Source organism: Desmodus rotundus, chromosome 9 (genome assembly GCF_022682495.2).
Source record: "Desmodus rotundus isolate HL8 chromosome 9, HLdesRot8A.1, whole genome shotgun sequence".
Lineage (NCBI taxonomy): Eukaryota > Metazoa > Chordata > Mammalia > Chiroptera > Phyllostomidae > Desmodus > Desmodus rotundus.
In genome coordinates this window covers 30921208-30948712 of record NC_071395.1, presented here as the reverse complement: position 1 = coordinate 30948712, position 27505 = coordinate 30921208, and the positions used below count along the sequence as shown (strand labels likewise).

Sequence of the window (27505 nt, the reverse complement as noted above, 5' to 3'; positions counted from 1 at the left end):
TAGAGAATTGATGAATTATTCATAGTAAATATATTATCATAAGAAAAAGATGAAAAAGATGAAATATGTCTCAAAGTATTAGAAATATGGAACTAAAAAGAAACAATGTAAAAATCATAGTAAGCGTTATAAATAAACAATAATAATTTTAGCATTCAAATCACACAAGTTGCTTAAAATGTATGCACATAGTTGCCCATCCATGGACACATATTTGTTAGGTGACAGCACCTAGAAATTTAAATTTTAAGTTTCTAAATATCATGAAACAAATGACTGTATAATCACATGTATTATTTTTGTCCATTTATAATAACATTTTAAAATGGTATCTCAACTAATTAGATGCCATTGTGTGGATAATATTAAGGGAGATGACCCCATTTAAACAACTTCTTCTAATATTTCTTCACATCTTTTAAAAACTGAATGTAGCCAATAAACCTTCCTTTATCAAAAATCATGTTAATATACTACTGAGATGAACACAATAGCAACTGAAATGAAAGAAGGTCAAAATTAGGTGAGTAGTCAATAGAAATGTCAGAAAGAAAAGCTCAAAACTCCAAAACTGACCATAATACTAGTACAAACAAGAGGGAATATAATTAATGTGCTTGGAGTAATTTAGCATTATGAAGAATGTGAAGCCACCTCATCAGACACAATGCTGTTTAATTATCAGCACAGTTAGACCTTTTCCCACAAGACACTGAATTAAGTGTGCCTCTACCAAGTAAAGCTCGTCATATCTTTTTTAGCTCTTATAATTTTTTCCCTGATCTCTTTCATTAGTTTTGCCCTTGAATTTTCTCCCTTTCTCTCCTTTCTTCAAAATCCTTGCTGCATGACCACTAATTAAAATAAACACAGGTAAATCAAGGTAGACATTTTCAAAAGGAGAGGAGCTGTTCGAAGGAGGACCTGTGCTAGGGAATCAAACCAATGGAAGCTTAAAGTCTGCAGGATTCAAATGAAAATCGGCCCCTTGAAATATATCAACCTATACTTCCAAAATGACTTGTATTATGAATTGTGCATTTAGTGCTCCCCGTAGGTTGTGTTAACTCAACCACAAGCTCTTTTTTAAAAATGAATTAGTAAAGTTTTAAAAATAAGCCTCTTCTAAATTATCAGAATAGCTACTTGAATATAGATACATATTGAGTCTAGACATTAAATGGATGAAAGTTATACTGTAGGTAGTGTTACATTACAGAAAGAGTAGATTCGATGATTATATTTTGTTCTCTATTTTACAGGGTTTTTTTTTTTTTTAACATGACTACCTTCTTTTCATTTAAGTTAACTGGAGTCTTACATGTTTTCTATAGCATACCCAGATGGCTACATGTTTGATGAAATCTCATTGTGATTTCAGTATCAGAATCAGTCAAGTCTTTCATAATAACGTATTTTACTCTGGGAGAGGTTGACAGAAAAAAACACATGATAACGGAACCTTAATTCATGAGTATGACAATAGTTTACCTTTTTATGTGAGTAAAATAATAGTTTACCTTTTTATAGTCATAGCTTTTTGACAATACCTATATGATATTTACACATACATACTGAGTTATGCATAGTTATTTTTTGTATAGACATAGCAAAGCTCAAATGATTTCAATATATAGAAAGAAACATATTTATCACTAATCATTCATTCAAGAAATATTTATTGAGTGCCTACTTTGTGGTTAGGTAATGCTGGGCACTGGAAGTAAAAAGTGTAAAAAGACAGACAATTCTTAATTGTATTGGCTTCCTGAGGCTGTCGTAACAAATTACCACACATTAGGTGCCTTAATACAACAGAAATGTATTCCCTCGCAGTTCTGGAGGCTATAACACCAAAATCAAGGCATTGGCAGGGCTGCACTGCTTCTGGAGACTCTTGGAAGGAATCCTCCCTTGCCTCTTCCAGCTTCTGGTGTCTGCTGGCACTCCCTCACTTCCTTTGGTTTGTGGACACATCACTCTAATCTCTGCCTCCATCTTCACACTGCATCTCCTGCTTGTGTCTGTGTCTTCTCTTCTGCCCATCAAATACCTCCTGTGTGTCTCTTATTAGATTTAGGGATCAGCAGGATAATTCAGAAAGATTACTGCATTTCAAGACCCTTAATATAATTACATCTGCCAAAACCCTTTTTCTAAATAAGATATCATTTACAAGGTCAAGGTATAAGTATATGGACATATCTTTGGGAGGGGGGCATCATTCAATTTACTACTGAGTTTAAAAAAACTTACTGATAATGGCAAATAAATTACCTGAACAGATAGTTAATATACAGACAGATTAATTCCATTATAAGGGAAAAAAGGTTTTTCTTAAGAAACACTTAGAGAAGTTACCAAAAACAAGCATGGAAGTTCAGGGAATGTTTCCCAGTGAGAACTTGAAAGAAAGCAAAAAGTATCCAGGCAAGAATAAAAATAAAATATATGCAAAATCCTAGAGGTGTAGGAACATGATATTCTCAGGAACCTAAAAGAAGTTCAAAGGAGTTGGAGCTTAGGTAGTCTTGGCAGTGAAATAGTGAGCAGGTGGGCTCAAGAACTGAGAAATCCACAAAGACGCGAAGTCTAAATAACGTGGTACTAAACATGAATGTGTTAATGATGAGATCAAAGGAAAAAATCAACAGATACCTTCAACAAATGAAAACGAACATAAAATTTATGAAAAAGTTAATGTATTCCAAAGAGGGAAACTCATAGCATGACAGGCTTACCTCAGGAAACATGAAAAATAAAAAGCAAACAGCCTAACGTTATTCTTAAAGGAACTAGAAAAGGAATAACTAACAAAGCCCAAGTGAGTCGAAGGAAATGATAAAGATCACAGCAAAAATAAAAAAAAAATAGAGTCTAATATAAAAAATCAATGAAACCAAAAGCTGGTTTTTTGAAAAAATAAACAAGATTCACAGACCTTTATCCAGACTCATCAAGAAAAAAGAGAGAGAGGACCCAAGTAAATAAAATAGGAAATGAACGAGAAGTAACAACTAATTCCACAGAAATACAAAGGATTGTGAAAATTATTATGAACAACTATATGCCAACAAATTGTATAATCTAGATGAAATACATAAATTCCCAGAACCATCCAAACTTCTAAATCTTAATCAGAAAGAATCAGAAAATCTGAATAAACAGATTGCAACTAATGAAACTGAAGCAGTAATCAAAAAACTTCTAACAAACAAGAGTCCTAGACTAGATGGCTTCACAGGTGAATTTTACCAAAGATTCCAAGAACTAACACCTATCATTCTCAAACTATCCCAAAAAATGCAATAGGAGGGAAGACTCCTAAACTCATTTTATGAGGTCAACATTATCTTAATTCCAAAACCAGATAAAGACACTACAATGAAAGAAAATTATAGGATAATATCCCTGATGAACATAGATGCTGAAATCCTCAACAAAATATTAGCAAACTAGATCCACCAATACATTAAAAAGATTGTAGACCACGATCAAGTAGGATTTACTCTGGGAATGCACAATATCCATAAATCAATAAATGTGATACACCACATAAACAAAATGATGAATAAAAAAATCACATGATTATATCAATAGATGCAGAAAAACATTTGATAAAATCCCACACCCACTGATGCTAAAAAGCTCTCAGTAGAGTGGGAAATCATGTTGGGGGAACACACCTCAACATGATAAAAGCCATATATGACAAACCCACAGCCAACATCATAATCAATGGGCAAACACTACAAGTATTTTTCTAATGATCAGGAACAGAATTGGATGCCCAATTTCATCTTTCTTATTCAACATAGTACTGGAAGTCCTAGCCACAGCAATCAGACAAGAAGAAGAAATAAAAGGCATCCAAATTGGAAAGGAGGAAGGAATACTGTCACTATTTGCAAATTACATAATACTGTATATAGAGAACCCTAAAGATTCCACCAAAAATCTACTAGGACTGATAAATAGATTCAGTAAAGTAGCAGGATACAACATAAATATCCAGAAATTAGGTTGTATTTTTATACACCAATAATGAACCATCAGAAAAGGAAAAACTAAGAAAACAACACCATTTACTACTGCATCAAAAAAATAAAATAAAACACCTAGGAATCAATTTAACCAAAGATGTAAAAGACCTGTGCTTGGCAAATTTTAAGACACTGAAGAAAGAAACTGAAGAAGCTACAAATAAGTGGAAGCACATACTGTGTTCTTAGATGGGAAAAATTAACATCATTAAAATATCCACATTGCCCAAAGCAATGTTTTAATCTATAGATTAAAAATAATTTCTATCAAGATACCAATGGTGTATTTCACAGACTAGAATAAATATTCCAAAAATTTACAGGGAACCCCAAAGACCCCAAATAGCCACAGAAATATTGAGGAAAAAGAACAAAATTTGGAGGAATCTTGCTATCTTATATCAAACTAAAATATAAGGTCATAGTAATAAAAACAGCATAGTATATAGATCAGCGGAACAGAATAGAAAGCCCAGAAATAAATCTATGCTTTTATGGTCAATTAATATTTGACAAAGTAGGCAAGACATATAATGAGGTAAAGACACTCCATTTAATAAATGGTATTAGGAAAATTGGACAAGCATGTGCAGAAACAATGAAATTAGACCACTTACACAGTGCACAAGAATAAACTCAAAAGGGATGAAAGACCTACATATAAGACTTGAAACCGTAAAAATCCTAAGAGAAAACATAGGCAGTAAAATCTCGAACATTTTCCACAGCAATATTTTTTTTTCTCATATATCTCCCTAGGCAAGGGAAACAAAGGGAAAAATAAACAAATAAGACTACATCAAACTAAAAGGTTTTCTCACAGCAAAGGAAACCATCAACAAAATGAAAAGACAACCCACTGCAAGGGAGAAGATATTTGCCAAGAGGTTAATATCCAAAATTTATAGAGAAATTCTACAACTCAACACCAACAAAAAAAAATCCAATTAAAAAATGGGCAAAGGAACTAAATAGGCATTTCTCCAGAGAGGAGATGCAGATGGCCGAGAGACATGAAAAGAGTTTGATGTCACTAATCCTCAGAGACAAGCAAATTAAAAACACAATGAAATATCTCCTCACACATGTCCAAATGGCTACCATCAATTAATCAACAAACAAGTGTTAGTAAGGATGTGGAAAAAGGGAGACCCTCCTGCACTGTTGGTAGAAATGCAGATTGGTGCAGCCACTATGGAAAACAGAATGGAATTCCCACAAAAAATTAAATATGGAACTGCCTTATGACCCAGTATTTCCACTTCTGGGAATATATTCTAAGAATCTGAAACATCAATTTGAAAGAACATATGTGTCCCTATATTCATTGCAGCATTATTTATAATACCCAAGATTTAGAAGCAGCCCAAATGTCCATCAACAAATGAGTGGATAAAAAATCTGCAGTACATTTATAAAATAGAATACTATTCAGCTGTTAAAAAAAGAAGAAGAAGGAAATCTCATCTTTTTTAACAGCATGGATGGACCTTGAGAGTATTATGCTAAGTGAAATAAGCCAGTCAGAGAAAGTCAAATACCATATGATGTTACTTACATATGGATCTAATGAACAAAATAAGCTAATAAACAAAACAGAAACAGATTCATAGAAAGAGAGAACAGACTGACAGCTGTTAGAGGGGAGGGGCAGAGAGGCTGGGTAAAAAAAAGGTGAAGGGATTAAGCAAAAAAAAGAGAAAGAAGGAAAGAAAGAAAGGAAGGAAGGAAGGGAGGGAGAGAGGGAGGAAGGAAGGAAGGGAGGGAGAGAGGGAGGGAGGAAGGAAGGAAGGAAGGAAGGAAGGAAGGAAGGTGTCCTAGACAGAGACAACAATATGGTGATTACCACAGGGAAGGAAAGGAGGGGGAACTAGGAGAGAGTAAAGAGGGGTAAGTGTTGATTTGTTGATTGAAGGAGGCTTGCTTGGGGTGGTGAACACACAATACAGTATATAGATGGTGTATTACAGAATTATACATCTGAAACCTATATAATTTTATTAACCAATTCACCCAAATAAATTTAATAAAATTTTAAATCTAAAACAATGAAGAGCTTAATATAGTAAAGCCATATTAAAGAATTTGAACTTCAGTCTAAATGTGTGGGAGGCCAATGAATCAATTTAGGAAGGGCAGCGGACTGTATCAATGAAGCACTGTGAATAATCAACCCTGGCTACTGTGAGGGTGGAGTGAAGGGCAAGGCCGGAGGCAGGAGTATTAAGTTGAGGGTTTTGTGCACTGTTTTTGCTGGTCCCAACTAGGCAAGAGACAAGGGGGAGTAAAGACAGGTGGATGAATCCAAGAGAGCTGTTTTAGGAAGAATTGCTACTGCTTACTTAGCAATCAGTTGAATTTTAGTGTAAAGATAATGAAGGTCCAAATATCCTGAACCCCTGAGAGATGACAGTACACTTCATTGAGATAAGAAACACAGAAGAAGGACAGGTGAGGGAGTGGAAGACAAAGATGAATTTCACTTTAGATATTTAAAGTTTACATTATCTGTTTTAGCTTTCGGACTGGTATGTGGATTATAGGCTCAGAGGGAAATGTGGATTAGACACATGGATTTGGGAGCCATTGATTTACATATGATAGCCGAAATTATGAGGGGCTGGGTGAGATGCCCCCGTGGAGGGCACAGAACAAGGAGTAATTATACAGACCTCTGGAGAATATCCCATTTTAAGGAAAAGGGCAGAAGTAGGAGTCTATGAAGGACTCTCTAAATGTGTTTATGTGTGGGTGGTAGGAGGGATGGGAGGGGAAATAGAATTGAAATAGGAGTTTGCACAGTCTGAGTCACTCCAAGTTTACCTATTCAGCCTTCTGTCCTGCTTTCCACAGTTACTTTTTCATATTTCTTAAGTCTCCCACCCCTTCACCTCTTAGCCTCAGATGAAGAAGATTGTTTCAAGTAAGAGAGAGCTTAGTTAAATTCTGTCAAGTACTATGACTGATGAGATGTCCTCTGGGGAATGAACTGCCAGGAGATTCCTGGTGGCACTGGTGAAAGCTGTTAGCGAACGCAGAGGAGAGTGGCTGGATTCAGCCGAGGTGGGTAGAAGTGGAAAGAACTGGAAAGATGCACTGGGGCGCATCAAGTTTGGTGATTAAGAGAAGGAGGGAGTCAGGGAAGTGGCGAAAGAGCAGAGCAGCACTTAGGGCATTTTATTTTTGCTTTGCTCTTGCTCCCCACAGGTCTACAATAGGGGAGAAACTTGAGCAAGGTTAAATACTGGTTTGAAGGATGCATCAGGAAGCAAAAGACTGATAATAAATAAATGAGAAGAGAAAAATCAATACGCAAAATCTTTTAAAAAGTTGTGATCACAGTCTGGATAGAAGTACCATTTTTTTCCTAAAAACAAGGGACATTTTTTCCATAGTATCAGGAGGCAAATAGAGAACTGGTAAATAAATGCAGGTACCATTTTCTGATTTTATGGCGTGAAGTCTTGGCTCTCCCAATATGAAAATTCTACATACACTGAGGAATGAGGCCAAGCTATCTGCTGAGCTTGATCGGAGACGTGGAGACAAGAGAGATTTGAGACGAGAAGGTTGGAAAAAAGCAGCTTTAGAAAACACAGATGAAAAGCTAAACAGAAAAGCATAGAATGGTTCCTTACTGGTGGTTTTGGCTTCGCTGTGCCAGATTTTACTTTTAACTTAAAAAGATTTTTTTCCCTTCAGAAGACAATACTAAGCAGACAATGCCTAGAAGCCAATGCTCCCAGCATTACAAACAAAACAATAGCAACAAAGACCAACAGCAGAAGCCTTGAGCTAAAACATATTTCTCATATACACATTCCAATAACTAGAAGTATGTTTAGGTTCAACAAAACCTTTTTTATAATGCAAGAGACTCAAGTGTTTAAAATGTGTCAAGTCTTTTATCCATTCATAGGGTTAATAATTGATCAAATCAATCCCTATGTGAAATTTATCTTTAATAGAAATTTCAAAGGAAAAGAGTGGGGAGAGAAGACTCTGAGTAGGAAAAAGCAGGGAAGAGAGGTTAAGGAGATACAGTGGCTTATATTTCTACCCTTTCCTGAACATTATCCCCTTCGCCTCCTTGATGTTTATCGTTCCTTCTACTTTTCACATAGTGTTAGAACTCAACATGTTTGCTTCAAAATGCTAAGGATTTTGCAGAATATGTAGTTCCTTCAGCTCATGAAAGAGGAGTTGAAAGTTTCTGCAGGAGTTAACATGGGGGAATAATCCCATTACATAATTATTAATCTGACACTCTTCTGTGAGGCTATCTAAAAATAATAAACTTCAATCAGCTGGGGACGTTTTCCAAGCATTTTATGCATATTAGCTAACTTAACCACGACCTCAACTCAGTGAAGTAGGCACTAATTTTATACTTGTTTAGAGATGGTTAACCTAAGGCACAGAGTAGGTAAGTGACCTACCCAGGATCACTCAGCAAGTAGTAGAACTGAAGCTAAAAATAGACACCCTGGATGAATATCCACACTCTTCACCACTATGCCTATTTCCTTTTATAATCAGTATTTCATTTCTTACATGGTCATGGTCTAAGATACTTCCAATGCAGTTTATTACATGGTAAATGATACATAGGCCAACACTAATATTGGTAGAATCATCACTATATGATCTTGAAAACTTTTGAAAAAAACTCATTGCTTTTGCAATAAAGGATAGTAATAGTGCATCTATTGTGATTTCCTGTGACTAGTTAAGAACATCTTGACATGGTCTCTGGCATATGGAAAAAATAATAAATAAATATTACCTTAACTTTATTAGTATATTATCTTTTATTACTCTTATTCTTATTGTTTTATCATAATGATTGTATTGCTTTTATTATTCATATATTATCTTAAATCATTGGCAACTTAATACTGCTTTCTCCTTATTCGTGTAATAATACCACCCCCACCCGACTACCTATACTTAATCAAATTGCTATTCCTTTGCTCTGGATATCTACTTGGTCATTTTTAAAATTTATTTTGACAGGTATATTGCTACCTTATTGAGCAGGTCACCACGCGGTTTCTTGACTTTTCCATTCAGCATTACTGTCTTCAATCCTTATTGCAGGATTATATATACTATGAAAAACATCCAATTACCTATGTTTCATCTACATACATATTATATCCACAATATACCTATATTGTTTCATACTTCACAGAACATTTCACAAATGTTTAATTACCTCTCCAAATTAGTAAGATAATTGCAGAGGAAAAATCTCAGACCTCTCTGCCTGAAGGCACTCAAACCATTAAATCTCCGTTTTCATAACAACCTTTCCCACTTCTCCCACTCTCCCCCCTTGCTCGTCTATCTGCATTCCCACAGGACTAGCACCTCATTTTCTTCTGGTTTCTTTTGTCTCCTAACAACTGAGCCCCCACATCCAGCTGTTTATGTCAATACTGACCCCACCAATACCTCTTAACTGTCTTAAAATATGTAATATTTTAGTTGTATATTTAGTCTTGCCAGTTAATTTTTGACAATTTTGTTTACCCCTCTACAACTGTAACTACAGTCCAGAGAGTACCTGGGCCTAATTAGCAAACCCATTGACCTTTTGAAAGCCCTCACTTGCCTTAACTGTGGCTGTTAATACTTCTCATCATTTCCTCTTTTTATGAATCCATAGTGTACTGACTCAAGTTTCATCTTTGTGCCTTACTTAACTGTGGAGGATTAAATCAGTACATGTGTAAGAAACACTAAGAGCAATATAAAGCTCATGTCATAACTGATTCTTTCTCTACCTCTTCCACACTCCAAATACTCAGAGCAAGTATTTCTTACAAAACAATAAAATCAATCCCTGTACTATAAGTGTGTATATGCCTTAATGAACAAATCATAAAATAATTGAAAACAGGTCCATCTCTTCATCACTTGTTTGCGTGAGGGTCTAGCACGGTATCATGCACATACTCAATAAACACCTATTTCATCAATAATAGACAAGTTAGAGGCATGTTTTCTTATTATATCTTTATTAGGGTTACACAATATTGAACTTACTTATTACCTTCAATGAATGTTCTAAAAGCTAAGAAAAAGGTAGCAGTGCTCTCTGTTAAGCTTTTCTTAATTGAACATTTACTATGTAACAGGCACTTCACATATATTAATCCAATTACTTCTCTCTGCTACTGTTTTATGAGGTAGTATCTGTGGTAACATATGAAGAACTGAGGTTTAAAGATATGAAGATGCCCCAGATGTATTTCAGCAAGTGGTAACACCAATGTATGAACTTGAAGTGTCTACCCATCCCTCAGCCTAATCCCAACCCTGTCTCATTTTGATAACAAGATGAGGCTCAATATTCATCTCCTGTACTAATGAAGCTCTAATGGATTCAGAAACCTTGTCATTCTCTTCCTTTTCTAAATGCCAGTGATGCACATAGAAGATTCTTCGATGAACTGCTTGCTTCTTTGTTTAGGAATATCAATTTGATCTCTCCAATTCACTACTGAGAAAATTAAGGGCTAATGCAATACACTTTTTCTGTAGCTCCTAACGTGGACTGAAAGGAATAGTAATTACATAAAGTAGCTACATGATTTTTGATAGTTTCTACTTTGCTTTTTAACTTCTTTTTTTCAGAATAATCCCTCTCCTGAGCAAGATTTGAACAACAGAAATAGTTCTCAAATGCTTGCTGGTAATTCATGTAGGGAAAAAAATGCCCCTGTGTGTCATGTGCTTATTTTTTGTTATAGGACGTGAGGATAGTTATTAAGAAACATTGCTGTATTTTTTTAATTATTAAAAACTTCAATTTTTGAATAATTTTGAATGCAATGTTTCTAAAATTATTTAAATTATTTAAAATTATTTAGGTTATTATATAACCTAAAAATTATTTTTGCAATAAATGATTATATAAAAATAAAAATTGACAGTCTGTCAAAGATTGGACCAAAAATTACAAAGAAGAGCCCTTTTATTTTCTAGACCCTATTTATTTGTTTATTCAGCGGTCTTCCCTCCCAGAGTTACCACATCAATGGCAATCCTGTACAATATTCATTGTTCTGCGGTGCTGTCTGGGCATCGCCTGGCAAAGAGAGCCATCTGTAAATATTTACTAAACAAGCACTAATTGCCTTGCTAAAGGTAATTATTGCTTATACTTGCATATACTATACATAACGATAATCTGTGTCCATTAACCCTATGTTGTTAAAGATACTAAGCGTTCAGTCCTCACTATAACACTACAGGAAAGTATTATCATCTCCATTTTACTAAAGAGAAAACTGATCTGGGGAAGATGGTGACTTGCTAAATAAGTGGCACCAAGTGCCAAGTGCTGGAACCAGAATTTGAATACTGATAATTTGATGCCAGGCCTACATACGTACATACTAAAAGAGAACAAGACAGTATAGAAACTCTTATATTTCTGTTCAAATTGAGTTCAGCTGAATTCTCTTGCTGGAGAGGCATGCCAAAAATATGAAAAAAGAAAAGCCCAACTTACTCAACCTTCATGGCAGCCCTGACCATTTGGTCATTTTTAATATGATAAAAATTTCCCAAGTCATTTATAATAAAATGCACTGTTTCTAGCTTCCTAGGCTTTATGTACTGCACTAATACTGCTTAAGCATTTAAATACTTGAAGCACATTCAAAATTAGCCTTCTCAGCCCTCACTGAGACACTACCACTCCTTGCAACAAAGAACCGCTAGGCACCTGCCGGTAGTCTATGGCAACCATAACTCCATTGATTATATTACCAGATAACAGCAGCGTGCTCTCTGCACAATGTGCGCAACTCCAACAGGCTAAACCCTTAATGCGATTCTCACATTTGCTAAACAGATGTAAGTACTTCTAGACACTGACACATTTTTCTTTCTCCCCCTCTCTACTGGCCTAGAATTATATTAATAACATTTAAATGATGCTTCAAACTCAATTGACTAACAGGTTTTTGTGCGTTCAAATCAATGGAAAAAGCAAGAAGTTACAAAAGTAAGAAAAAACTGCAGAAAATGAAACAGTTGGGCGGATTTATTTTTCTTTATAAGGGAGACCACATGGGAGGATATATGTATGTGTGTATGTGTGTCACTAAATAAATGAGTATGTGAAATGAATACATTTAGTTTGAGGGTCCTGCTAATCCAGTCCACCTTTTTCTTCTCACCACACTGGAAGTAGAAATACTCGAGAAAACACTGTTGTGATTAATCTTTTACTCTAAATGTAACTTTATTTTTCATCTTTTTCTGGCCACCTAGTTGAAGGTTGTCAGTAACACGCACCAGCATATGAGTGAGGAACAGTGGTGGTAAGCATGTCTTACATGTTTATGTATGTCCGAGGTCTTCTGTTCAGCCATTAAATAAACCCAGCGCATGTATATATGTACATGCACATGCACGTGTGTGCGTGTAGATATATACACACGCACATGCGCATATATATATGTGGGCCTGTCAAAATACACATTCTCAGCGGCACAAATGTTTTGTGGTTGCTGTTCGCTCTAGCACTACAGATGAATTTTGAGATAATTTAGGAATTTAAGCTTTATGGAATGACAGACACAGGTCATAAGGGCAGCAAGTTCCTAGTCTAGTTTATGAATGTCTTCATCTTTACTGTCACCTTCGGAAGGATAGAGAAGAACAGCGTGAACATGCCCAGTGGTTTTGTGCCCAGTACTCACCTCTCCATCGTAAGCAAGTCAAGTGAACGAGAATGGAGAGTGACTGTTGGACAGAACAGAACCAAACCTGATACTTTATGCAACTCACATTGCATAAAGACTTTTCCTTATTTTACTTATCATTCCCTCTTTTCAAGCAATTCTTGATGTACCTCACCTGACTTCCATCTGTGTAAAAGTGTTATAAGAGGAGACACAGTTGCAAACTTCCATAAAGGTTGTCATTGTTACTCTAACAAAACTCCATTCCCTTCTCTACGCCACTTAAATTGTACAAACTTTCTCACCCTTTTACTTATATATTCCACCCTATAGTTTCTTTTATACAAAACACACATGTGTGGGAGGTTAATTGATTCAGCCCAGCTTGTCCATCCCAGCAATGAGCAGGGGAGGGGGGGGAAATATCTTATTTTTTACCAGATTGTGAATGACAGACTATGCTTCACACTGTCTCCCATGGGGCAAGGTGATGAACTAATCATGTTTCAATCTACTAGGTCACAGCAAATAACTATGACACGTGTTACAGTCATCTGTGTGGTGTGATTCTGTAACAAGTCAGAATGGATTTTCCACAAATTCAAGAAAAGGTCTTTAAAATCCTAATTTAAAATCTACGTCTTAGCTAACTAAGAACAGTATGGCTCAAATTAATGCATCATTTCACATTTAGGGTGTTGATAATGTACAATCCCAAGTACAGGAGGGGAGAAAATCTTAATTTTTTCTCCTGTACTTAGCTTTTCAAATATCTAAGGTGTTTGCTAAACAAGAAACACAGACACACTCTACAGGCTTTGTGATTGCCATCACAAAAGAAAGCATGTTTGCTTACACTGGGTACCAATCATCTGACATCTCCCAACCACAAAATGAGTTTCATGCACCACAAAAGAAAGATCTTAGCCAAAAGGCAGAAACGTTCTTAGCCAAAGTGGAGCTAACATTAGAAGAGCCGGACAAAGATGCTGAGAAAATTCTATCAGAAATTATAAATATATGGTTTACATGTGGCTCTGACTAAAAACCATATATTATCTTATAATATTTTCAATATCCAAAGTGTAATCTCAGGACTTTATGTACCTTCTTATGAGGCAGTCATGATTACCCCTATTTAATAAACAGAAATGCTGATGTACAAAGAAATAAGAAGGTTCTACAATGTAATTTTTTTAATCCTCACTGGAGGACTTTTTCTTTTTCACTGCTTTTGGAGAGAGAAGAGGAGAGGGAGGAAGGAAGAGAAAGAAATATTGATTGGTTGCCTCTCATATGAACCCAGACCAGGGATCAGAAGCACCTGGACTGGGGATCGAACCCTCAACATAAGTATGTGCCCTGACCTAAGAATCAAACCGCAACCCTTTGGTTACAGGAGGATACTCCAACTACCTGAGCCACAACAGCTGGAAGGTTCTACAATTTACAAGTGACTTGAGTGTCTAGTTTTTGTTTGTTTGTTTTTTAATGTAGTAAAAAAATCTAGGCCAAACATGTTTCTAAAATCATTCTCTACAATTCTGAAAATGTCTAATTTAAAATACTCAGATTTTCATCCTAGTTTTAATTTGAAATATTGCAAAAAACCTCTTCATACAATGAATATTCTTGAATTATTCCTACAGCTCATATTATTTGCAACTTAGTTGATAAACTATTTTACAGCTACATTTTCATCAACCCTTTCAATGTTTTCAAGAAAAGAGTTTTGGAGTAGTTTTTATTTATTTATATTTGCATAAATGATGAGGAAAAGATATATAATAATAGGGGATGAATCAGGTTTGCTCTAAAACGTTACTTTTTTCTAATTATTATCCTAATGCACAACTTAACAAAACTCTAAACACATAACTTTAATTCAATTGCAGCTAAAACCAAAGAATAGCTATTCAAAAATTTTAAATGAAATTAAGAATTATTGTACAATAATCACACACTAATCACCCTCGGCTAAGTATCATATTCATTATCAATAAATTCTTTTTAAACATGTATATATTTCTAAACAACATAAAGGACATAATTATATCATGCCAATCACAAAAATGTGGCAAAATTAATTCAACTGAAAATAACATACGACAATTATAATTGAAGATTTAATAACATCTAAACAAGAACTATAAAATATTTTTTATATTTTTATAAAACCATACAAATTTCAAAAGCTCAATATTTATCTCAGTGACCTGATTCCAATTTTGCAGAAACCAAAGAATGACAAACACTTTTAATAATTGCATGATTAAAACTATTTTTTCAATCCCTTTTGGTTGTATCAAAAAAAAAAAAACTTTGAAATAAATAATTTGGGAATTTTAATTTCAATTTTTTTCATTTTTGTATAATAGATGGAACAAATGTTTAAACATTATGAGACTTATAAAGATTACTTTTAATGTAAAATAATGATAAATTCAAGCAATTAATTTATAATAATACAAAAGACTTGAGAAATCTGTAAAATACTAAACAACCTGAGAAGTAATACACAGTTTTGATCAGTATTTTTTATTTTACCTCCCTTCAATTTACCTCAGATAAATTAAATTATTATGTAATTTACTATTTACATAATAAACACTATACTTAATAGCAGATAGACAAACTGTTAGTGATATGTTCTGATAAAATACAAATTAACGTATTTTAAAAGTATTAGCCATTCAGAGGGGAGTGGGGAGGGGACAGTGGGGAGAAGGGTTTTCAGGAACTACTATAAAGGACACATGGACAAAACCAAGGGGGAGGGTGGAAGCAGGGGAGGGAGGTGGGTTTGGCTGGGGTGGGGTAGAGGGGTGGGGAGAAAATGTAAACTGTAATTGAACAACAATAAAATAATTAAAATTAAAAAAAGAGCAGGAAAGGGCCCAAGTTTGGCTTACAAATCTACATGAAAAAAGGAAAGTATTAACCATTCTATGATTTTGAATTTTTACGAAGTTAAAATATTTCGCTAAAACCCACGGCAATTAAAGTCCATAAAACAGTGGAAGTTTTCACCTCCTGTGAGCACTGCCACACCACACTTAAAGCCACAATTGCTATTTTACACAAAACTGCTGTAAAAATAGACTTCTTATTTGGACACGTGACTTGTTTTGAATCGCTTCAGTACTTATAGCTTTCAATGCCCCAATCAGCACATAATCCTTAACCTCAGCATTTTACAACTTGGTGATAAACATAGTAAAAACTGGCTTTTGAGGGAAATTTAACAATTAACCAGGAAAAGGTATTTTAACATACATTTGCTAAATGTAATTAACATATTACCCAATAGTCAAATCATATGCCTCAATTGAAAACATTTGTATTTAGCTGACTTACTAATATTGGAATATAGATTCATTAGCAAACTATTACATCACAATATTAAGCATGTTTAATTCATCATTGCAAACCACTTTTTATTTTGTCAATTGCGTGTGTGTAAAACTTAACTGTCACTTATCTGATAGTTGTATAATGTCAACATAGCCTAGTCTTCTTTCAAATTGTATTTAGTAATATAATAAAACCAATAAAAGCTTACCTTACCCTGTTTTACAATGAATTCAGTCTTTCAGTAAGTGATTAATTTTTACTTTTTTAACTTTATTTTGTATTTATAAGAAAGTAATAATTTCAAAACCATTATTTAGGCTAAAAATACTACACCACATGATTGACATTCATTTTATGACATTTTACTTCTATCTTTTCTTTATTCTTACTTTCAAAACTGTTACATAGGGTTAGTAAACTGGAATATCACAAGACATTCATCTTACTTACTCTACAGCACATGAAACTTTGAGATTCAGCTCATTCTCTTGCCTTTTATACCCATTAACTTATTATCTGATATTAAGTATATTTTCTGGAAACAAGAAAACCATTTTTGAAGATTATACCAACAAGTCAGAGTTAATTTGCTATATTTTGTATTTATATGCCATTGGAAATACAAATTTCTCATTAAAGGTCAAAATCAATAGAACCAGTATGAAATTACAAAGATCTCATTAATAAGATTAATTAATGTTTAATGTTAGCTATGTCAGCAAATATTTCAGATGGTTATTATTAATTGAATGAGCGAAATTCAAGAAAAAATCATTTTGTCTGTCATTTTATCAATATTGGAATGGAAATTTTACATAATAGTGTATTAACTACTGTTAATAACTTTAATTTTCATATCAAGGGTTGCAGAAATAAGTGATCTAAATAGAGAAAAAAGTTTAACATCCAAAGTGCCCAGGTCCTTTTTTTTTTTTTCCATTGGAATGAGAGAACATAATATACTTTCAATCAAAATCACTTCCCTATTAGAGAGAATGATAGAGATCAACAACTACATACAAATATGTCAGCATTTTCCCTCAAAAGGCTAATCCACCAAAAATCCATAAGCAACTAGTTATCTTTAAAGTTCAGCAACTGGTGATGACCACTTGTCATGATGATAAAGGAGATTACTTCCATATATGTCACAGCTCACCACTCCCAGTGTAAAAAGAAAGTAAACTTTAAATAGAAGAACAAATATTTAATTGCCATTACTCTGTATTATTGTTGTCCACAAATGGACAACCTAAGTACTTTTTATGTGGAAGGTACATAGTGTGCACAGGTGATGGTGCTTGGAATTATGAGTATTAATGTTCCAAGGTGAGGGACAGGAAGAACTGAAAAAGTGTTGTATCAACATCATGAAGAAGGCTGCATTCTATTGTTAAAAGTTCAATTACAAAAGCTGTTTTATTTATCAATAAACAAGGCATTCAGCAATATTTAATTTCATCAATGTTTTGTGAAGGGTGTTTTCCATTATTGCTCACTAAGGAAGACAGTTATTTTGACCCATGTTAAGTCCTGAGCGATGCACATACTAATGGACTGCACACTAAGTAAAAAGAAAACATACCCCACTCCACGGTGTTTCTGATTCAAAGGAAAGCTTTCCACAGCAAACTGTTACCACCAGACTGAAACTGAATGGACATGCTCGACTCTGCCTTATATCCCACCGCACGGCCTTAGCAACAGGGGAGAAGACACTGAGACTAAGTTTCCACAGGGAAAAAAGCTGTTGCTAAGCAAAAAAAACAAGAAATTTAGAAAACTATAGTGTATTTTTTTTGATAACTAGTTCAACTACTTCACAAGTTGAATGATTTAATTTGCCCAATTCAATATACACAGGCAAAGCAGATAAAAGGCAAAAACAAATCTCTGTGATAAACTTATAACAAACCTATTCCCACATCCCACAAATAAGCAGTTACCTTTTACCCAGCTCAAGACAAAAATCAACCTAAAGACCAAGTGTGAAAGATTATCTTTTTTTCTTGACCTCTTACCCTCCTTTTCTAGTTTGTTTTACATTTCAAGATGCCATTGACTGTGATCTTAAACCAACTACTTGCTTAAACCCCCAAATCTCTAGAGTCGTGTAGTGTCAGTTCTGTAAAGACTTGGTTGCAAAACCAAGCCTATCCCCCACCTGCTTCCTGTGTCCCCACGTGGGCCGAGTGCCTTACCAGTGCTCCTGAGATCTTTCTCGGGGTGGTACTTACCTGCTGCTCCCCAGGCTCCGTAGACTTCACCAGATGCTTATCCTTGTACAGAGACCAGAGGCCAATGTTGGGCAGGAATATTAAAGCCACCATGAATAACAAAGTCATCTGCAGAAATCTCTTCTGTTTCCTCTTCATTGCAAATTATAACAGGTACGAAAAGTTAGAGGAGATGGTTCCCTGACTGCTTCTTGCGTTTAACGTCAAAGTCCTTTCCTCTCCCCTGTGAAGCACCAGAGACTGAGGAGAAGCTAAAAACTTTTGTTGCGTGCTCAGCACCAATCTGCAGGATTCAGAGGGAGTTGAGCATCTGCAGAACAAACACACAGTTACTTTCCCCCCAGAAAACTATGACGAAGGCAGTACCTATTGGCTTAGAAGTAAATGACTTGACTGAGGTAATCATCAAGCCTATTGCCCTCCATTAATATAAAGCAGACGGAGTAAATATCATTGTTTTATAGAGTAATCATATGTTATAAAGAGTCAACGGCGTGCTAGATACTTAGGGGAACGGGAGTTTGGGGTCCCCCCCACTCCCCAGTGCGGAGGGCTGGTTTGGGGAGGAGCGGGCAAGTAGCTAGAACTGCGTGGGAGGAAACCGCTCAGCCTCAGCAAGTATCAGGCAGGAAAGTGCCTGCTTTTGACATTGGAGCATCACCTTCCTTGGCTTCCCTAAACATCTCCTGCTACATTCCTCTTGGGATAACCCACCTGAACTCAAGTTCAACTCCCTCTGAAGCCAGCGTTCAGGTGGGCTCAATGAGGATGCAGGGACACGGGATCCCGGGAGAACTCCTCTTTGGATAGAGGTCCACAAACTCCTGGCTGCTCACGCGCTGTCAACACTCATCCGCAGGCAGAGACTGGGCGACCTGGGAACCTGGGGGACCGGAGGCTACAGATGTCAGCGGAGTCCAGCCAAGAGGTGGAAGCGCTGCCGACGCTTCCCCTGCGCAGCCCTCGGAAAGTGATCCTCCTTGAAGTAACCACTCTGCCCATCAATCTCTTCCCTTCCTCTGGGGACGCTCTCACGCTCCGCTGTTCATGTTACCATTATTTTCCGGCAACTGAATGAACCCAGAGAAACGCCAGGAACACCTAAAGGGCACTGTCTTCAATCTCCCCTCGGGGGAAGGAGTCGGAGGTGGCAAACCGAGTCTCACCTGGGATTGTAGTAAGTGACGGCGATGGGGAGGGCGCTGGGGAGGGCGGGCAGACAGTAAAGATGTGCCAGGCTCGCCCCCAGCCGCTGCTCCTTGCTCGCTCCTGGTCTCCTGCCTTCCGAGGAGACTGGGAGACTGTGCTGGTGTGGACCACGTGCGGGGAGCCCGAACCCCGGGAAGGGAGGGCAGCTGCCTGGAGGGGGTGGGCAGTTCCTCCCAGCTTCCAGATCCTATATAAACAAACCCAGGCGGGCGAGGGAAAAGAGGAGGCAAAGACACAGCTGGAGAAGGACTTGGAGCTTTCAGCCTACGCGGATATTCTCTTTTTCTACCAGGCCTTTTCGGGGCAACTTCGGACTGGCAGAGATTCCAGCTTCCCCGCTCATCTCACCCAAAAGGCGCCAGGCCAGACTCCGGAGGAAAAGTCGCCAGCTGCTCGTGGGTTTGCTCTGGATTCCTCCTTGGTGCCCGCGGGAGCGCAGCAGCAGGGGCGCGGTGGTGGGAGGTGGAGGCGAACAGAGGCTGGGCAGGTCCCACGGAGAGGGTTTCCCTTGCCCCGCTGCTCAGGCCAGGTACGTGGTAGGAAAGGAGCAGAAAGAACCCTGGATCGAGGCAAGGCTGAGGCTCAGGGTTCTCAGGCAGCAGCTTCTGAAGTGGCACCGTGGAGACCCAGCGCGGCTGTACTGGGGTATGCAAACATCCAGGGCCCCAGTTACGATTTGGCAGTGCCACCCCCTCCTCCCCCCCCACTGCCCCCGCTCTGCTCATCTGCACCTCCCTCCCACTCCTTGTGAAAGGGCTACCTGTCCCCCTGACCTCACACACTCCTCCTACAATACCCGGAAAATGTGGGGATCAAGGTAAGTCTGGCAGAAGGGACTCATCCATCTCCCCAACGTAAAGATACACCAACACTCCTGACCGCACGAACCTGTGGCAGCCTCTCCGAGAGACTTGCGCGCCTAGCGTGGTGCACGGGGGTCCTCTCGGGATCGGGAGCTCATAACTCCTGAAGGAACGGGGACTTTGATGAGGCGACAGACATGCATGCAGTGCCCGCTCTGTCAGCCTGTCCAGAACTAAAAAGAAACGACATGGTCATCTTTTTGTCACAACCTAGATGTGATGCTCACAAGCTTGTGATAGATAAGACTGTGGGATCCAGAATGAACGGTATTTTCTCTCTTCGTTCCTCCCTCTCTTCTTCATCTGTCTCCCTCCCTCCTTCCATATCTGCTCCCCCTCCCTCTGCCACCCACTTCTGCTCGCTCCCTGTCTCAGAAAGACAGAGATTTGAGTGCGGTATGCCTTCAACTGCTCACGTTGTAATTTTTAAATGTACAATATCTGAACAATATATATTGACAGTGTGACTGCATGAATAAAGCTGTGTGCAGAAACATTTGTTACTGCGAATCACTTACATTTCAAAAGAGTACACAAACATATTTTATAAATGGTTTGGAATGTGTCCTTTAGGTAAAGACCAATTACCTTTCAATTTTACAAGTGCAAACTTCAGAACCTAGAGAGCACTAACACACACACACACACACACAGCCTTTTGTACTCTGCATTATTTTCCAATCTCCTTTTCCTCTCTTAGCAAGTGCAATTCTGAGACAGGACTATGAATCCTGGGAAGCAGCATAACTGGGAGAGGTTTGCTGTCACGATTGTCTGGTTCTCAATCAAAGGGTTTTGGAGAATTTTTTAAGTATATTGGATATGTTCTTTCTTACAGATAATGATTAACCATTAAAAAGCAAAGAACTCAAAAGTGCTCTTGGAATTAAAAAGCTAAAAATCCCTCACATTTTAAATAATATCAGTTTCTTTAAATCTTAAAAAAAAAAATTTTGGCTTTTAAAAAAAGACATATCATCATTCTTGCTAAATCCAGATTCTGACCTGAATTGTGCTGCATTACTGTTGCAGAAATAAATGGTCTTACACACAATTTGCATCCCCAGCACATTACATTACCGAGAATGGATATAATAGCTGTTACTTCTCTCATCAAGTACATGCAGAACACATGGTCAAAACGGGAAGGAGGAAAGTGTTATGTTCACCTCTGCTTTTACAGTGTAGATAATCACTTTTTGTGTGTTAAATGTATTTATTTGTTTCTTTGCGATCATAATTTTTCTTCAATCTGGTCTTCTTCTACAATTCCACATGTAAACTTCCAACAGATGTCAATACTTCTGACTAAAACTGATATTTTAAGTTAAGTTTACAAACAATGACAACAAAAAACCTCAATGACAGTTAATTCCATCGTTCAGAAATTCCAGGTTGAATGCATACATGTGCACACACTCTCTTTTCCTTTAAATTGGTTTGATCAAAATCCTTATATTTTAAAAATTCATCTTATATCCAGAGATGCCCTTTTACCCCCGATTGTTCCTCCACTTTGTTATGATTCAAAGGGAAACTTCAGGTAGTGAGTCCCATGTGCCTAGCAATGTGTTAAGATCTCTACAGGGCACACGGAAAGAAAATGGAATGCTATCTGTGACCTCGAATAACTTACAGTCCATCTGAGAATCCAACATAAAAGCAATTGGAATGAAGTGCACAAGCTTAGCTGTTTGTAGGAACCTTTAATTGAGTCATGCTTTAACTGAACCTTGAAAGAAGCAGAAAAATATCACTTTAGTTATGGCTCTACTACAAAATTTCATGACTTGAAACAACTATTTGACTCTCAGTCACGATTCTGTGCATTTGAATAGGATCTGTGGGGCAGGTCCTGTTTCATGTGATATAGGTTGGGGCCTGTGGGTTGATCTGGCTGGGCCAAGATGACTCCCTCCTGGACAGGAGTTGGCACTGAGTGTCAGCCATTAGGTTCATCAGAGGCAGTTGGGTGCAGCTCCTCAGGTCTCTCAGACAACTTGGCGTGGCCCTGGCCCTTCCCAAGGCCTGAGCTTCTAACAGTATGGTGGTTAACATCCAATAGGGAGCTTCCCAAGAATCTGTGTTCCAAGAGGGAGAAAGCAAAAACTGCCATGTCCTTTTACAGGCCTGTTACTGGTACAGCCTCACTTCTGCAATTGTCGCAGGACTAGCCCTGATTCAAGCATAGAGGTCAGGGATAAAATTGACATCTCATTGAGAGACTTGAGGAAGAATGTGTGGCCATTTTTAATCCACTATGCATATTCAAAGGCACATAGGCAGGAATTCACAATGAAAACTTAACCAGATTAGACAGTGGATGATGGGGAGAATAGGGGGAGAGGTTTTCATAGATTATCCAATTACTACAAGGATAGTAAACTGAATTTTAGTTTAAAAACAGGGTTATTACCTCATTTTCAAGTTATAAGATAAATTAGTACTAGGGATGCAATGTACAATACGATGGCTATAGTTAACCCTGCTGGGTAATATATAGGAAAAGTCACTGAGAGCTTGCATCCTAAGAGTTCCCATCACGAGGATGATTGTTTCTTCTCTTTTTATTGTATGTATATGGGATGACGGATATTAACTAAACCTGCTGTGGTAATCTTTTACAATACGTGTAAATTAAACTACTGTGCTGTATATATGTACGTGTCCAGAAATGGAGATATATTTCATTCTTCTTTTATCCAATAGTAATGTCTAAAATATGAAAGTTTCCACTGACTAAACTACTAGACTTTTAATGTCTGTCTCTATAAAATAGGAAAGAGTCAACTTAAATATTAAAATGTAATATTATCCAGTCTCTATCATTGCTGAAATTCTTCACCAAAAAGCCCTGAGTGTGACTGTGTGTGTGTGTGTGTGCAGGCACTGCTGGGCAGAGAATGCAAAGACAAAGAATTCTTATAGAATTGTCAACACCATAAAGAGTTAAAAAGTGTGCACAATTAAATGTGCAATGATTTAAAAAGTGAAGAACTTCTTGGACTAAATATTTTCTAACTAGATAAGATCTTTATGGTGCTTAAACTCTCAGTAATTAAATTTACCTCTAAATGTTTTTATTTCTCTACTAATAGACTACACCATGATATGAATGCATTTGCTTTCCCTGTATATTTAGTTATAAAACATTTATTTAGTACTTACTATATGCCAGGCATTTTTATGAGTATTTCTTAAGTATTGTCATTTAAGTCTAAAAATAATCCTATTGCATAGGTTCTATTATTATCTTCACTTAGTAGCTTAGAAAGTAAAGCAAGGAGATGGTAAGCATCTTGTCCAAATAAGTGTAAGTGCTAAGGTAGATATTTAAACCCGGCATTTTGCTCCTTCAGATTGCAAGTTCTAAACCACTACATCACATTTTCCTAAACTTTTACCTTTTCTTCTGGACAAAGATGTTAATTTTCCCTTTTTCTGTCCCTCTCTCTCATATTTTACTTCTACCTTGTGAGAAGATTAAAGGAGCTAAACCAAAAAAAAAGCTTAGTTTTGGGGAGATGATAGTCATGTCTCATAGCCACAAAGCTTCTCTGTCCTATTTTGTTTGTTTGTTTTGATGTGTAAAAAGGAAGGTTGTACTAAAGGTAAAGTTGTATGATCAACTCCTCCTTTTTACACGTTACAGAAATGCAGCTATATTTTTAGTTTGTATGATTATAATTTTATATAGACCACTCACCAGATTTTAGGCTTAGAGTTGACATTTATCTTCTCATATACAATATTTGCACCTTGCACCCTTTTAAAAAGGTTTTTAAGCTATATTATGGCTTTGAAATATTTGTGTTGAACAAATAAACTACAGCCATTTCTTTCAGTGAAAAGTCTACATTAGAATTAGGTGATGAAATCAAGTGGCAATAAAGTTATTAAATTTGAAGGAAAGATTTTTCATAACAGCTCAATACAAAATACTATAAATGAAAAATTTTTTAAGATGTAATTAATAGGATAAGTGAAGCCAGTGACACATTACTAAAAAGTCATTGAATGATATATAGCATGTTCCACTTTCTACTTTCAGAAAAATAAAAAAGAATGCCACACACACATTTTATATTGAATATCAAAATTTTTCTGACACAAATTTATGGGCCTAAAATAAATACATTAATTTTTTAAAGTTATTACATTTTATGATATAGTGATATCAATTTCAGATATTTACAAGTACTTTATATGGCCCAGGGATTGGGGACACAATAGTGAACTATGCCTTCGTTCAATCAACAATAGAAAAAGTTAAGTGTAGAGCCTGATGGCTAAAAATTAAGACATAAAGGAAAAATGAGGCAGGGAACAGGAATAAGAAAAGTTAAAAGGGGGAGTTTTTTAACAAGATCATCCTGGCTACTGTGTTGCACACAGATTGTTCAGTAGGGAGAAAGATGCTAGTTGTGGTAATCCAAACAAGACTGCATTTTGTCTCAGGGTCGTAGCAGTGAATATAACAGAAAGTGGTTAGACTCAGATTATCCTGCATTCTATACAACTGCACTGAATAGTTGTTGGAATAAATGTGGTATGTAAGAGACAGAGAGAGTCCAAGATGGTCCAAGTTTTTTGTGCAAACTCTTACAAGACTGGCTTTGTCTTTTTCTGAGTTAGGAAGACCTGGAGAGAAACAGGCTTGAGGGAGAAGACTGAGTACTTGGTTAGACTCAGGAAATGAGCAAGGCTAATGGAATAGATGTTGAATAAGTGTTTGGATAAAAGACTTTGGAATTTGACAGGGGTGGAAGGGCATGGAATCTATGTTGGGCACAAATCTAGAGTTCCTTAAAGTATATAAAGCCATAAAACGTAATGAGATTACCCAGGGAGTGAGCACAGATAAATGATAGAACAAGCAAAACTTCTCCAACAGTAAGAGCCCAGGGACATGGACAGAAACCAGCAAAGTCCTGGAGAGATAGTGGGCAGTGTGGTTTGAGGAAACCAGGACAGTCAAATGAAGAAACTGTCTCAATAAAGGGGAGTGATCACCTCCATTAATAAAGTAAAAAAAGATAGAGTTGGAAAGTGACTAGTGGATTTAGCAATTGTAAAATTTCCTTATCCTATTGGAGAGGAGGACAGGTAGCAGCATCAGGTATAACCAAAGTAGTAGTGTGGACATGAGAAAGGAGGATCTTCATAGAAAATCTGACAAGAAAGGATGATTTCTACAGAAAATCTGATAATAAAGTTTTAATTAACATAATTATGCTAAGCAGTTAATGGCCAAAGCAGGGAATACATTTAATTTTGTGCTATACAAGCGCATTTATCTTTGAAAGCAATTATCAAAAGAAAATGAAGAGATTCTGAACATTACTAGTTTATGAGAATTTCAATTATTTTCTTCCTTATTGTGAAACTAACAGAAAACGGATTTTGAATTCACTGCATACAATCCTCTCAAACTTCTAGTCAGAACATTAAAACAAGGCCAAAAAGTCAATGACTTAGCTGTTCTTGCCTTCTGAACCTCTCTGATTAACTCCAGGATTGATAGTTAGCTACTCATTAATATGCTCAACAAATTTTACTGCGAAATTACTCTTTACAAAACTTGTGCTGGACTATATTCCTACCACCCAAACAAACCCAGGTCTTTGAAGCATTCAGGTTTCATATATTTCTTCCCCCCTTATCTTATGGAACTCTTTGAGGATCTAATTTAACCCCATATGCACATGCATCATTTGTATGAGCATACTATGCAGCAAGAATTTTAACTAATAAGCCCTAATACTATTAAAAGAACATTTTACTAAATTAACAGCTATTATTGCATATGGATAGATATATTGAAGTACTATTGGGGGCTCAGGGAAAGAGAAGTGGGGAGAGAGACTAACCAAGGACCAATGAAAATTCACATGCACTGCATCTCTTAAATGCTTTACATATTTTGTAAATTCATCACTGTGTGTCAATATTAAATTCTGTTCAGTAGCCACTCTTTACTTTTTCCCTTTTGTTAGGTGATTCTGTCTGAACATTTCAGTTCTGATTTTATTTATCAATCATACTTCCATTTAAAAAAAGAACCCTTAAGTAAAAGAGGACTCAGGTCAATTGGGTCTGACATGCTTATGAATCACATCAACAGTTCTGGTGTCCCGAATGATTGGAACCCTATCACTTGGGATCTGTGATTTCAACTCCAGACAAGCAACTATCTCTTTTTAGATCTCCCTTTGAGAAGCTCTAAAAGATATCTGGATGGCAGTGAAAAGAGCAAAGAGAGCAGGGAAGTCTTGTGTTTAAACCTCACTTGCATTACTTACCATCTGAGTGAACTGGAAGGACATTTACTACCCTAAGTCTCACCTTATAAAAAGTGTGAAATGGGAAACGCATACCTACTCCAAGGATTATTGTGATAATCAAAACAGATAACATGCAAATAAAGGTATTTCCTAAATTATTAAGGTTTTTCCTAATATAGTTTCATTTAGAAAAGCAGAAAAGAATAAAATAAGCACATAAATAATGGGATCTCATTGGATAGTTAATCCCTTATTACGTTTCTCTTTCCTTAGTAAATCACAGTTAAAACTGCATTTTATTAAGAAGTTAGTCTACCTATAAAAACAGAGGAGAGGAACCTTTCCTGACTTTTGCTAAACTTCACGTTCTTGATCAAGACAAGGAATCTTTTAGGACACTACTAAGTAGTTAATGATTAAAGTTTTAACACTATATTATTATCATAACTAATATAATTTTGTCATTAGTTATGTTATCAATAATCCTGTTTGGTAAATACTTTTTATGTGTCAAACATGTTGTTCAGCATATTTTACACTTATTATTTAATTCAATAATTATAAAACCTCTGGTTCATTGTTACTATTAGTAAGAATACCCTCCTTTCAAAGATAAAATTACCAAAGTTCAGGAAGACAAAAGAACTTAGAAGTCATTCAGCTAATATATGACAGAGCTAGGAACTGAGTGTGTATCTGTGATTCTAACATCTCAATTCATTATAGTAAATCAAATGCATAAGAGTTTTGCTGAAATTCATTAATTGATTTTTAGCCATTTGTAAAATGATACAATCCTAATTAAATGTGAAA

The 27505-nt window shown here is 36.4% G+C and overlaps 1 protein-coding gene across 1 annotated transcript in view; it reads right to left on the bottom strand.

The window, feature by feature from the left end:
* GALNTL6 (polypeptide N-acetylgalactosaminyltransferase like 6) overlaps positions 1 to 19511 on the bottom strand; it is an 850890-nt gene extending 831379 nt beyond the window's left edge. The window contains exons 1-2 of the mRNA XM_024569059.3: positions 19051 to 19511; positions 18337 to 18646 (exon numbers count right to left, since the gene is read on the bottom strand). Of these exons, the coding sequence (XP_024424827.2) occupies positions 18337 to 18474 (138 nt within the window). The 5' untranslated portion in view covers positions 18475 to 18646; positions 19051 to 19511. The remainder of the gene's footprint in view (positions 1 to 18336; positions 18647 to 19050) is intronic.
* Between the last annotated feature and the right edge of the window lie 7994 nt (positions 19512 to 27505).